This window comes from Carettochelys insculpta, chromosome 25 (assembly GCF_033958435.1).
Source record: "Carettochelys insculpta isolate YL-2023 chromosome 25, ASM3395843v1, whole genome shotgun sequence".
In the NCBI taxonomy this organism is placed as follows: Eukaryota; Metazoa; Chordata; order Testudines; family Carettochelyidae; genus Carettochelys; species Carettochelys insculpta.
Genome location: NC_134161.1, coordinates 6,088,432 through 6,102,974, shown reverse-complemented (window position 1 = coordinate 6,102,974; position 14,543 = coordinate 6,088,432). Strand labels below are relative to the sequence as shown.

The window sequence follows — 14,543 nt, the reverse complement described above, 5'->3', positions numbered from 1 at the left end:
CTCTAAATTAAACAATGGACAGACTGAAGAGGGAAAAAATGTTATTCCCCTCTTTTGGAACCTCACTTTGGAACTCTGAACTGGTCTCTTGTTTAACTCAGTAGATCAGAAGTTTGCAAGTTACACTGATTGAGTCTGACTTTCATAATACAGGACAGAGGTCTGACTCTTCAGAGAGCCTTTATTCTGTTAGAGCAACGAAGGGTCCTGTGGCACCTTATAGACTAACAGAAAAGTTTAGAGCATAACACGGCTACCCCTCTGATACTTTTATTCTGTTAGTTGACTTGTCTTTCTTCCTTTCCCTGGGGCACATAGGTAAATGGCTGCTTGCTAGATCCTGTCCCCCCTATCGTGATCAGGAAGGGATGCCAGTCACTGCCTACCAGCATGATGGAAACCTCTATTGATGAGGGGATAGAGACTGAAGGGGAATCAGAAGATGACCCAGCACAGGCATTTGCAGCCCTCCAAGCGACCCGCTGTGGGAAAAGACGTCACACTTTGGCAGAAGTGACCAACCAGCTTGTCATGATGCCAGGTACAGATACATCAATTGTAAAAGTCTCTGCAGAAGTTGAATTCAGTGTGTAAGCCTGACTGGAGGAAGCTTGAAGAGTCAAATTAACCATCAGGAAAAGCATTTTTTGTTTGTTAGTTACTTAGAGGCAGACATGTCAACGTAGGAGCAAGTTCACATCTGGGCGACACAAGCCTCATCAAGTCTAATGGCAATGTAGAAAGCGTAGCTGATGGCAGAAAATTTTGAGAGTTAGAGTTTCAGCATAGTATCAGAGAGGTAGCTGTGATAGCCTGTGTCTCCGAGAACAACAAGCAGTCCTGTGGCACCTTTTAGACTAACATATGTTGGAGCATAAGCTTAGCCGGCCATTCTAGGTGATACTTGTGGCTTCAAAGAACCACTAGTTTCTATGACAGCTCAGTGCCAGTGAGGAGATATAGGGATGCCAAGTTGGGCTACAGTCTTGTCAGCTCTCCCGTGTTCAACAGAATCTTGACAGTACTTGAATCAGAAATTCCTTTAGAAAAAGTGTGGTGAAGAAAGCAAGGCTGGTGATTTCATGGCATTCTGCCAGAGTCCGTCTTGGGATTATGGAGCCAAGTACATAATGACCTCTAACCATTCATCAGCCCGTTGCATTTCTCCAAGAGTTGATTCCCATTAACCTGCCAGGTTCTAGTTTAGGTAATTTCATTGTGCCTCCTAAAATTCCCACTTCAGTTTCACTTGGATGCGGAATGCACATCTTCATGACCCCAGTAGTTACGTAATGTGCCGGTTTGCTGCTAAAAGGTTCTGTGCTTCAGCCCAATGGTAGGTGAAATAAGTTTGTACAGCACTTTGGGAGAGTTCTATGTTCAAGGGCACAGCAACCTTGCTTGCAAGCCATTTCATTTCTTTTACCCTTAAACTTAGTGGTGTGAGCCCATTCAGTGCTGAGCATGTTACAGAAAAGCTACTGCATTCGTTACTTTCTCCATGCCAGTCAGTGAGGACGATACTGTCAGAAATGGCTGAAACCTGTGGCACTCCGCCTAAATACTGCACTTTCCGTTTCATCTGGCTTTTGTTATGTCTCACAGGGAAAGTCTACTCCTTGGATGAGAACCCATCTTTGGGCAGCATTGACTCAGAATATGAAATGGGATCAATTCAGAGGGATCTTAACTTCCTTGAGGACACTTCAACCCTGAAGGAAGTGGTGCTGGCCAACCAGACTGCACCCAGAATGACACCCCCTTTCATAGGCCTGAGACCTGCCAATCCAGCCATGCAAGCACTGTCCTCTCAAAAACGAGAGGCCCACAACCGCTCGCCCGTCAGTTTCCGAGAGGGCCGCAGGGCATCGGACACATCCCTTACACAAGGTAACTGATTCATTGTTGTCCTGAGAAGTTACGCACAAGCGTATTCTCATGTGTGCCCTAATCCTAGCTTTAGTGCTGATGTGACTCAGCTGGGCTGTGCCAGAGTTCATCTGGCTGTGCTAACTGAAGAGCTTTGCTGACATTGTTCTGTTTGACATTTGTCCAGGAATTGTAGCATTTAGACAGCACCTTCAGAATCTGGCACGAACCAAAGGAATCCTGGAGCTGAATAAAGTCCAGCTGCTATATGAACAGATGGGATCAGAAGAGGAGCCCAGCTTAACATCAGCTGCTCCCCACTTGCAGAGTCTTGTAAACAGGCCTTCTCGGGTGGGTGTGAAGTACCAATATAGTGTTTTTGGTGCTCTAGAAGCTGTGAGCAGAAACAAGCCCCTTCCTCAAGGAGCTGATGCTATAAAAGACAGAGCAAGAGGAACCTCGAAGAGACAGTTTGAATTTTCTTCTCTCCCTCTCATTTGTGTAAGGGAGGGCACAGCCCCCATGGGTTAGTGTATGCCGATGTTGTGCAGCCAGGGGGATGGTATTCTGGGCTTTTCAGAGTCAACCAATAGTTTCACAATACAGGAGGTATGTTTTAGATGCACAAAGAGCTGAATGCTGGTCTGTCACAATGGAATTATTGTGCTCTAACACAAATGACCTCTGCCCATCATTTTAAACATGGCTGATGGCATGTCACTGGGCCACCTTTGGCTTTATTTTGCCAGACAAAATATAAGTAGTTGCTACCATTTTCTGTTGTTTACCTGTTTGCAATAACACAGGGAGCAGCAAATGTAAATAAGTACTTTTTAGCTTTCTAACTTTCTTACCTGCTCAAGGGAATAATCAGCATGTATAATCAATAGGTGGTCAGTTGTATTCCTTGCAAACTGCTCTAGAGTAACTTCAAAGGAACTGATAATCCCCATGCTTTCTTATTATTTGCTATGAGATTTAAGTACTACTCCTCACTCTCTGAAAGCTAGAAAGTCATGATGCATTCAGAAGAATATGTCATTAAGCCTGACACGGCAGAGCTCATGGGGCAGCTGTGGTGTCAATCAAGGAATCCTTCCTTCTCCAGTCCCAGCAGCAGCTATCCTGCCCATTAGGAATTGAGAGAGCTATAGCCAGTGCGTGTCTATCAAAAGCCTTTTGTCTTTGGTTTTAAAACTGTGAAAAGGGGCAGACGTTCACAGGGTCAACATCTTTGTCTTGGTGCCATGGGGATCTGATGGCAGATGAGTCAGACACAACCTCATGGTTTTCCATGTTAGTTAGTTGTGGGCCTTTGCTATGATGCGGCATAGAGGAGAATTCTAAAAAAAAAAAAAAAAAAAAAAGCTAAATTGTAAACAATCCTAAACAAGCCCTGCAGATCACATCGTTTTAGAGCCCCAGTCGCTGCAGCTGTGGCAGTCTGTAAGCTGTTCCCTGAAGGGCTGAAGCAGAAAATGTATCTTGTGTGGAGGAATTAACAATGATGCTTTTTTTCCCCATGCTCTTGTCTCCTCTTCCCAGGAGGAAGCCTCTCAGCAGCAGGAGAGTGTGTCTGCCTTCCCTAATGGTGTGCATCCCCAGTTATTATCCAGAAGGCAGAGCTTAGAAACACAGTACTTGCAACATAGACTGCAGGTATGGTACCTGCCTCCATAATGGCAAGCCAGCAATGGATAGGGCACACCAATCTAGCCCAAGTTTATTTTCCCGGGGGGGGGGGGGGGGGGGGGTGGAACAGAAGCTAACTAGCGAAGCAGCAAAAATTCAGATCACACATTTTTCTTGTGTAATGGGGTTTCTTTGGTTGCTGCAACTAATGCTGCTAGTTTTCTACTTTCTTAGCCAGTTACTAATCAGAGGCAAATAAAATCAGTGGGAGTTCAGTGTCAGTTCTTGGTCACTGCTCTTGGTTGCATCCCTGTAAAGGCAATATACCGAGGTCTGATCTGAGAAGCCTCTGTCCTTTTTCATTTCAGAGTAACATTTCTCCTTATTTTTATTGTTTCCTTTGAAGAACAAGTTCTTCCAGCTTCTGTAATAAAAATTGCCACTCAAGTCTAACCTCAGAGAATGTTTGAAATCAACCACTGCTACCAGTCAGTACCTAATGAATCAAGTTTCAAAAGTAGAAACAGACCAACATTCTCAAGTGTGCTTGAGTTCTGAGTAGTTCAGAATATTTTGGGTCTCTCACGTGAGTGACATTGGGCTTGGTTTGTCAAAGCACAGTAGGCCCCCCCAAGTTACACGAAGGTTGCATTCCTCAGCAACCTCACATAACTCAGTTTGCACAAGTCAGGAGTAGTTGGGAACCAGGCAGCAGCGGAGGGGAGCCAGGAGCTAGGCTGTCCCCTGGTTCTCAGCTCCCCGCCACTCCTGGGGACCCAAAACTGATCAGAGCAGCAGCACTAGTCAGTTTCTGGTCTCTTGTGAGAGGGGTGGCAGCCCAGAGCCTGGTTATGGGCTGTCCACTATTCCCAGGAAAGAGGAAGTGACCTGGTCAGCGTGCTGGTCAGTTTCCTTGCTTCTGTCAGGGCAGCAGCTCCTTGAGGTCTACTGTACAGAGTACCTCCATCTCACACAAGCTTAATTTATAGTTGAGGGAGACTACTTTGCTTGGAAGTTATCTGGGGGCAAATACCATTTTAGATACATGTACCGAGTGCATAAGTATTCTGATCCCTGATTGGGGCTTCTGGGTAGTACTAATAACTGGTGCTTCTGCAAATCCAGGTGCTAATTAGTAAGTTAGACATCCAAACCTCACACATGCACTTTGTAAAATGCTGCTCCCCCTCTCTTAAAAACCTACATATTGTGATAAGATAAACAAGTACTTCCCCAGCTGAAACTTCATGGGACAGTTGACTATCATGCATTTAACATAGGGACTTTCATCTTTTAAATCCATCATCTTTCGGTACTGTTTCAGAAACCTAGCCTGCTATCAAAAGCTCAGAATACCTGCCAGCCCTACTGCAAAGAACTGCCTCGAAGCCTGGAACAGCAATTACAAGAGCACAGGTGAGAAGCACCAAGCACAGCCCACAGTCAGAAGACAAGACGCTGGGCTACAAGAGCCCTTAGTCTGACCCAGGCTGGCAGTTCAAAGGGAGCCATTTATATCAAACTGCGTCTCAGGACTGATAGGAAAATAGGGACACTCCCGGGACAGGAAAACTCATCTAAAAGTCACCTTGAACCCACTGGCAAGGCTTTATAAGCATTTACCATTTTTGCTGATTATTCTGGTTTTGTTGATTTCATCCAAATTGTGGCTTTTCAGGATTAGGGATTTTTTTTGTGAGACAGATTGGGGGCTGTACTCAGAGCTGTCCTGTTTCTGTACATCTGTACACAGTTTCCGGTGAAAATGTCTGTAGCCTGTATTACAGTATTTATCGTGACTCAGTTGTGTTTCACCACTTGGAATCCTGACCGTCTCTTGAGTGTTTCCTGCCTTTTTTTCTGTGCCCAGATCATTTTACCACAAGGGACATGAGGAATTCCTGTAAGTCAAGCTTTTATACACATCATAAGGGAAAAGCAGTCAAGTAGCACTTTAAAGACTAGCAAAATAGTTATTAGGTGAGATTTCCTGGGACAGACGCAAGGGAAAGTCAATTTAAAAATGACACTTCTCTGAAAGAGATCTGGCTTGTTGTTTAAGAATACGAGAACAGAGTTTAGATGGAAAGAGAACTTTTTCCCTCCACCCTTTTTGTTTTGTAATCTTTTTCCCTGTTTTCTGTGTATTTCCATTGCTGGGCTCAACAGCAGTAAAAGAAAACTGATACAAAAGCAAAAAAACCCTGCAGCCTGCAAGACAGTCAGTTAAAACCTGTCTGAGTGGTATGCAAAAGAGCCACATAGTTTAAAAGTTAGAACGGGTGTGGCCCCACAGTCACAATTAGACAAAAATGGTTTTGGTTGGAAAAGAGACAATTGAGGGGGATGTAAGTGCTTTCAAGTATCAAAGGCTGTTACAAGTAACAGGGTGAAAAATTGTTCTCTTCATTCCGAGGATAGCACAAAAGCAATAGAAAAAACTTCCTGTCAGGGTGGTTAAGCACTGGTATAAGTTGCTCAGGGAGGTTGTGGAATCACCATCACTGGAGATACTCAAGAGCAGGTTAGACAGATACTTGTCAGGGACGCTCTAGATGGTGTGTGGTCCTGCCATGAGTGCAGGGGACTGTACTTGATGACCTCAAGGTTCCTTCTAGTTCCAGTATTTATGAAAAGTATTACAGCCCTCAAGAGACTCAACTGAGTGCTGCAGGCAGAGAAGAGGAAGGATTAAGGTGCACCAATGTACAAAGCAATGGTCAGGAATTAATTTAGTGAGACATAGCCAGATAATCTATGTGCTTTTATTCTACACACCCTGGTAGAGGGATTTGGGACAAATGGAGGGCATGTAATTGGCACTGTCCCTTTATATCTGGAACGAGTGCCAACAGCAGCTGGGGAGTTGAGGGGTAACGTCAACTCTTGTTTGAGAGCTCGGGCTGACGTCTTGCTAAGTAAAGCAACTTCATATACTTTTTCTATGTCTGAAAGAACAGAAGGCACTGTGTAAGGAAATATAAACTACCTAGATTAGGTGAACTGGGAACAGTTGCCTGGATACCTCCTTTCCTGAATGCTGTAGAGACTAGCCAGACTTCATATTTCTGGTTGCCGTGCAGATTTGCTGATCGGAGAACCCGCTTTTGTGATGCTCCCAGTTTTTGCCAATGGTAGCCATGAAACAAAGGTTCTTGTGTTAAGTCCTTCCTGTTGGTCAGATATGAAGAGCATTGGTGCTTGTGAATATCCAAGGAGAAGATACAGGTCACACAATAGCCACACAGTCATATTTCACTAATTTACACTGGTCACTAGGGAGACTCCTTGTCAGTTGCAGTTTACCAAGTGGCAAACAAGCAAAAGCAGATAACCATTTTTGTTGAAAGTGGGATGTAAGTTAGTACAGTAAAAGAGAATTTGTTATGATCAAGCCTTTTTCTGGGGGGAGGAGGGAGGTGTGGGCTTTTTCCAATCACTTATATCTGCTGCGTTGCATAGTGCACAAGGGACGTTAATTTGCCAAGCAGTCTAATGTGCATTCTTCAGGCTAATATTCCTTAGTCCATTCAAATCTGTTCTATAACTTTACTACTGGAGACACCTCACTGCATTGTCTCTGCTATTACACCTTTGCTAAGAAGCAAGGAGAGAAGTGTTGAGTGTGCAGATGAGCAGAGTGACAGCTAGGTTCAATTACAAATGAAACTAGCAGTTTTGGAATTGGCGCTCTCAAAGGTTTTGGACCCCCATGTACTTTTCGCTACCCTCCTGCTATTGCTGCTAGAGCAATTACTAGACAAGTTGCTCACTCAGTATTAATATTTCAGAAAGACTGAAAATAATTCCTGTTGATGTCCTTGATTCAGGCTGCATCAGAAGAGACTCTTCCTTCAGAAGCAGTCCCAGCTGCAGGCTTATTTTAACCAGATGCAAATAGCTGAAAGCTCATACCCAAGGTCCAGTCAACTGCCACTTCCAGGCCAGGAGGAGCAGCAGCCACCGCCGCCACCACAGTTCAGCCTGGCACAGCCCCTGAGCCCTGTTATGGAGCCTTCTTCAGAACAAATGCAATATGACCCTTTCCTCGGCCAGTATCAGAAACTGCAGCTGGAATCCTTGCCACCATCGCAGCTCCACAGCCCACCTCGGTTACCATCTCCGATTCTTGTGCAACAGCAGCCACCACCACAGTCCTTACAATATTCGTATCAGACTTGTGAAATGCCAGGCGTCGCCTCTTCTGAGCCAGACTACTCAAATCAGTGCCAGTATTCCATGAACCCAGCCCAGCAGAGCAATGTAGCATCCCCCGACGGTCAGAGGAGCTCAGCACCTCATGAGTCTCAGTCCAACTACGAGGCGTTAGCCCTTTCTGAGCTGCCAGGACTTTTTGACTGCGAAATGATGGAGACTGTTGATCCCCAACATACTGGCTATGTCTTGGTGAATTAGCCACCCTGCAGTGTTAACTTTGGAACTGAAGACAGGTGAAGTAAAGGAAAAGCATGTGAATTTTCATTTTTGTTCCACCCTAAAATTCATGGCTTATTTCCCAACCCTTCACCTACTGAGAGATGTAAAAGCTACCTGATCGGTACTTGTGGGAGACAGCTAAAAGCTATATGCTATTGATTCATCCTGGCAGTGCCGTGACACAAGTCTGGTGGCAGGGGTGGGAAATGGACGGTGCAATTTGGTCAAACAACCAGTTTGCAGAGAGAGGATATTATGGATGTTTCAAAAGGAAGGAGAGGAACCCTTTCAAAAACTGGATACTCTGCAAAGGAAAGGGGAATGTGTGTGTGTGTTATGTCCTCCTTGGCAATAAAAGCAATACATTTTCCATTGGACCTCAGACTTGAGTGATATGGAGGCAATCAAGAACTCCTGAAAACTTTGGTGCATTGTGGATTTAAAGGAAAGTTGCACTTGTTCTAAGCTACTGATTCTGGATCAGTCCACTAAGTCTGAGGACAACAGGTGTTTTCCCAACAGACTCCAAATCCTCCTGCTAGCAACAGGGTTTCACAAAACTTGCCAAAAAACTCCTAATTGCCCACTATGGAAAGTTTTTGGATCTTTGACAAAATGATACTCTGACCTAGTCAAAAGATAGCTAGGTGTGACATCCGGCACTGCAGTGCTTTTAGAGACCTGTGAATGGGGTACAGAATACTCCAAAGAAAAAGGATCAGTTAACAGAAAAGTTAATCAGCCAAGAAACACCAAGAGGCTTTCTAACACTGCAGCAAATGACTATCAAAAAGGTCAGCCAGGGTAGCATTAGAACAGCCTCTTGTTGAGGCCTCTGCCTTGGAGCAGCTCTGGTCGCTGGAGAGGCTACATCAGTTCTCTGTCGCTTTTTAAAAAAAAGAACTCTCTTGAATTTACAAGTATGCGTTGCTGGTGGTTTATTAAGCTTTGTATATTTGGACAATGATTTAGGCTTTAGAACTTAAGGGAAAAACAAAGTGAGCTTAAAAACCCCATGTGAAGTGATAGTGCTGTGCCTTTTTGGGTTATCAGATTATATGCTTTTTTTCTGAAGAAAGTAGCCAATACCCCATTTATATCCATGCTGAAGCCAAAGTCACTTCAGAGCATGTGTTCCACCATGTGGAATACAGTGTAACTTCTTTAGTGTTATGATTGCTTCTCTAGATGTGAAATGTTTTAAGTATTACAGCAATATTTAGTGTCAAGAACTGTTGCTATAATAACTGTTTCAATGGATACTTGCATCTCCAACCCCTGTGGTTCACAAAATACTCGTAAGATATATGGGTCATCCCTGTAATTTGGGTTTTGTCTCCAGTGCTTGACTAGTATGAGACATCAAAGCAGAGCCTCATACACTGTAGTTGGAGAGTGTAGGCCCTTTGTGAGCAGATGCACACCAAGCACAACACAGGTTCTTTAAAGCACAAAGACCAGCAGAGAAGCAGGTGCTGCTTCTGAAAGACACCTGCTGGTGTCTGGATGTTTTTCCTTTTCATTAAGTTCCAAGTAAGGAAAGGAGCTAGATATGCAAATATTGACATCGGTATCTGTCACTACTCAGTGGCCAAACTTGCAGCTGTGACTTTGCTCTCAAGCCAAAGTCTTGCTGCAAGTTCCCAACCCCACCAAACCAGGATATCACTTTACAGTGTCCATTAGGCAAGTTCTCAGGTCACTGCATAAAGTTACTGAAGCACTGAGCTGAATTGGTGGCAGCAAAGAGAGTATTCCTGATATGTTGGGGAAAAGCCTAGTAAATTTATAATCAGATTTTCTGACTTCTACTAATTTCACATTATAAACCTCAATGATCAGACTGCAGAACCATTTCTTTCCTTCACCCAAGAATAAGCAGCCAGCACACAGAGCAATAATGCAATATTGACATGAACATGACAAAAGAAACTGCATTAGTCAGCTTTAAATCAGAAAGAGTGATTGGTGCCAGCTATCACCTTATTTTCTAGATATGCTAATCTGACTGATGTGAGAGATTTATACTGTATTGTGGAATATTGGTCACTATTCCACTTCTTCTGAAGCAGTCAGATTTGTTCAATCCAAGCTTGGTGTTTACAACACACTCATTGCTGGTGAGAAATCTGAAATCCCATGCAAGCTAACTCATGGAATCCCAGCCTAGAGGCCATGAGCACTTTCCCCTTTTTTTACAGCTAGATGGTAAAGAGGTTTACTAATGGTTTTCTCTTGTAACATAAACTCCTGATCTACAGGCTGTTTTAAAAGTGACTTCGTGTCATATGTATAGGAACCTTTATAGTGGCATCCCACCCTCATCCATGGACATGCCTGTCTGAAGAAGGGGTAAACAGCTTTTCAAACGTTACTAAAGATCTTCAAAGCTCAGCCCCTGGATTTTAACTTGTAGAGAGCAACCAGTTGGCAATGTTGAAGGGGAACGATGGGCCAGGCCAGAGGTGTTTAAGCACCTCACCATGGCAGATGGAAGAAGAGTAGGCAGCAAATTATTAAGCAGACATTACTGGAAATGAGGTCAAGCTGAGGACCCAGAGAGATGAGTAAGGGAGAAGCAAAACATGGATGTGGAAATGCCTCCACAGCATGAACAATAAATTCAGGGCACAGTTCTGCACAGGGAGTTGGGCTACAAAACATGGTCTGCCACTTAACTAGTTGCACAACGGACCCGCACAACCCTGTACATAATAGGCTGACACGGATCCAGGGGTACAAAGATCACATCATGACCATAATTCTGTTCTCCTTCAACTCAGTTTGGTAATTTCTTCACCAGAAAGTCCCAAATCATTTAAACTGCTGAGTTTTTTAGAATGCGGATTTCTAGGGAGCTAAAGCATTTGCAATGTTGTGAACATGAAGTAGCTCACATGATTCTCCCTCAACTCAAAACCTCTAACACTTCACATAATTTTCTTTAGAATAAAGAATTTCTAATGTTACACTAGATTATCTCCTTGGGCACCACTAGTTGTACTGATACAACTTCAAAGCTGTTGCTATTGTTCAAGTCTTTCATGTCTAACATTAGAGGATTGTGTATAGTTAAGTATTACCTTCAGTATCTTGTAATTCAAGCTCCTTTGAAGAGACTTTGGTGAGATGTATATGGGGTAAAAATTTCATATGGAAAAAAGTGCAATATGTGTGTGTGGTACGTTCTTTAATGTATTTTTTTAAAGAGTTAGGGGGGTTAGTCTTTGCTTTGGGATAAATGCACTAGTTTTGTGAGCTCCAGTTGGGCAAGTTCATCTGTAGTTGTTACATGCAACTGGTATACTGGACTCTGTAAAGCAATTAGTGTATTAATACAAAATAAAGGAAGTGTACATTTCATTTTTAAATCGTTAGTGAGCTGCTCTGGCACCAGAAACGTTCTATGCTAGAAGCTTAGCAATCACCATGGGAGCATTACCTTGAAGTTGTTCCAATGGCAGGCTGTAGCCGAGATACCAAGATGCAATTTTTTTTCATATTATTGACCCCAGAAGACAAATGTAAAGGAAGACATTGTATTCGCAGCCTTACATGATACCCCCATTTCTCTGTTTATATGCAACCTGTTTAGCAGGGCCCCAATCTCCCTACTGCCCATTCCCAGCAAAGGCAACCTGTGTGTAAGGCATCTGGATCACTAACCTACTGCATTGATAACTCCATAAGGAAAGCAGTTCTTCAAAACCAATTTTCCTTATTACTAAGCTAAAAGCATCGTTAAGTCCCAAGGTATTCACGGAACAATAACCAGTGTGTCCAAATGACTTAAACAGTTTTGTGCAGGTTAGATAAACGAGCTTCCTAAAAACTTTCCTGATAGGGGAAAACAAAAGTTCTTTCTTAAACAGTATTGAGCAGTAGGGTCTGTTTACAGCAAAAAGTTGATGTAAGCTACACAACTCCAGATAGATCTGGAGTTGACGCACACCATTTTCTAGGTGATGTAATAGAACAGTTCTTACTTGACAGGAAAACAGCAGTCATGTCCCACTTTAAAAACCTAACAACATGATTTATTAAGTGATGAGCTTTCATGGGACAGAGCTCATCACCGAATAAATCATTGTTAGTCTTTAAAGTGCGACATGACGGCTGTTTTGTTTTGTTAGAGTACAGGCTAATGTGGCTACCTCTGTTTCTACTTTACAGGAGTTTCATAATTCTTTTCCCCCTAAAAGCAATAAAATGACTAGCATCCAGTGGCCTGTACTTGGTTTTCCACCCTTTAAAACTTCCTCAACTTTGGAAAAAGCTACATCCTGGAAATGGCAAAAGAAAGAGTGAAATCCTTTAGTTCTGCCTCTCTTCCAGCATAGAGAATGTTTAAGTCACAACGGTGGGGAATAAGCCACCCAACTGCATTCATTCTTTTGCTTTTGATGGCACTGGAGAAGGGGAAAGTGGCAGAATGAAAGCTCCAAAGTTTATTTTTAAACTTTCATTTCAAAAACATCAGCTGACATTTTCCTGTGAAAAGAATTGTTGATACAATTCCCACCCCATATACGTTTTGCAGGAAAGGTTTCTGGTTGGAAAATTCTACCTTGTTCTACTCCAGGTTAATTAGAAGGGCAAATAGTGTCTACAGCAATTTGAGAAAAGGCTTTGGGAGCTGTTTCTTGGGAAGGCTGTACGTTACTAACCATAAAGGTTTGGAAACCATGCAATGCTCTAGCAAGGATGAGAGATTAATACAAGAGATAGTTATAATACAACTCATTTCCATAAATATGAGTAAGTTATCTATATAATGCCCTTGTCAGGCTAACACCCACTCAACCGAACTGCAGATTTAACTTCCACAGCTGTACATAAGCATGCATAGTCCTGTCAAATCCAGGCTAGTTTAGTTGTAACCCACAATTGCTAGTAGTTATTTGAGGAATTTTAGCAAATCTGTATTACTCAATCCAATTTGGAAGAGTTAGGGTGCAAAGAACAATTCCCCCACCCCTTCTAGGAGGGAGTTTCAGGTGCCCTGACTGTACCTGTTCTGGGAGTAAGAGAGCTACAATGTACAAGGGTGCTTATCCTCCCCCCCAACCCCCACCTTCAAGTCACACTCATCAAGAGAAATGCAAACCAAGTCACAGGTCGAGAGCTAATGGCAAAAGGTACCAGATGCAATTTCTGGGCTCTGACTGTAGCAGCCAACTTTTCTATCTAAAGTTGTGTATTTATTAAAATCCATGTTCATATGGTTCTTCCTTCTTACAAGAGTTTCATTTTCCTGTGGCAAAGTGGGGTTTTTTTGCCCTCTTTCAAAAAGAGGAAGTTTAAAAAAAAAAAAAAACTAGGAAAAGACTGAGAAATAAGTCTGCAGTTTTGTTTGGATCCTGCCAGTTACCTTCCTTCACTTCTCTTCTTCTTCATTGGTGACAGAAAAACTATGGTATAACAAAAGATATGAAATTTTTCTTAAAAACCTTACCTCCTAGTTGGGTTACCTTCAAAAGAAACTTCTCTCTTCCTAGCATCAATTCCCTAAGGCTCAAGGGAGCTGTATGTTGTTGCTTTTATAGAATACACCTGGCAATCCCAGGGGTCCCCCTGATAGTGGGAGGGACTATAAAAATGAATCATGGGAGCCTGCTGAGATGATAGAAGAAACTACATTATTAGGAGGAAACTTAAGATACTCGAACATGGGAAGTTTTAGAAAAAACAAAAGACTGAAGGGGTGGCTCTATTAGAGACAATACTGAAGTAGGGAAAATACACAACATCACAGAGTCCTGCAAATGTGCAGAGTAGTCTAGGGATCATGTTTGCTAATCAGCTATAGATACAAGTGTTGTGCTTGTACTGGGCTCTAACCATGGCTTGTCAAGTAAGAGGCAGGGTAGACAAAGCTCCTTGCTATGCCTAAATGGAACAAAAGGCACTCGTAGATTCCACCTAAGTAGGAGGGTCATGGTTGGGAAAAGACTGAGACTGAACACTTTATTGGCCTCTGATTTTCTGACAATGACAGGGAGTCTTATAAATCTTAGACTCAGCATCAAAGATCCTCTCTTAACTCTGGAGGGGGATGATAATATCCTGCATATATTAAGCAAGAACTCCTAGGGGGCATGAACTGAATGAGCGGGGGGAAGAAGGGAACCTGACCCAACCTGCCACGCCTAGTACTGATTGGTTCTTTAAGGGCTGAACTCTTGCACCTGTGTTGTGGAATTAGCTGCAGTGGATGGTGCACTGGGGTAGTTGAGAGCCATCCTTCACTCTAATTCTCTTGCCTGTAGCATGATGACCAAGACCTGAGTCTCACAGCTAGGGATGGGCCCAATGGACTGGGAAGTTAGCAGTTTGGCTTCGCTACAGTGATGGCCCAGATAACTTTGTTGCAGTCTCACTGATAGGAATGATGAGGCAACACTGAGACCAGTGACAGGAGGGCTGGAGTTTAGTAAATAGTTCTCTCCCGCAACCTAGTCATTGGCATGAGCTGACTACTACAGTCCTAAGAACCAGCACTTGCTTCAGCTGCCGCCCAACCCAACACCTCCCACTAAGCTGAAAGCACCAAAGTCTATTTAAAGGTGGGATACGAAGGGCCATTCTGGGTCAGCCCAAAGGTC

General features: G+C 43.2%; 1 protein-coding gene across 1 annotated transcript in view; it reads left to right on the top strand.

Annotated features, from left to right (window-relative positions):
- The window catches only part of SIK2 (salt inducible kinase 2), a 97,168-nt gene extending 85,869 nt beyond the window's left edge, over positions 1-11,299 (top strand). The window contains exons 10-15 of the mRNA XM_074976756.1: positions 319-541; positions 1,606-1,890; positions 2,057-2,220; positions 3,415-3,528; positions 4,826-4,917; positions 7,332-11,299. Coding sequence (XP_074832857.1) covers positions 319-541; positions 1,606-1,890; positions 2,057-2,220; positions 3,415-3,528; positions 4,826-4,917; positions 7,332-7,917 — 1,464 coding nt within the window. The 3' untranslated portion in view covers positions 7,918-11,299. The remainder of the gene's footprint in view (positions 1-318; positions 542-1,605; positions 1,891-2,056; positions 2,221-3,414; positions 3,529-4,825; positions 4,918-7,331) is intronic.
- Positions 11,300-14,543: the final 3,244 nt, after the last annotated feature.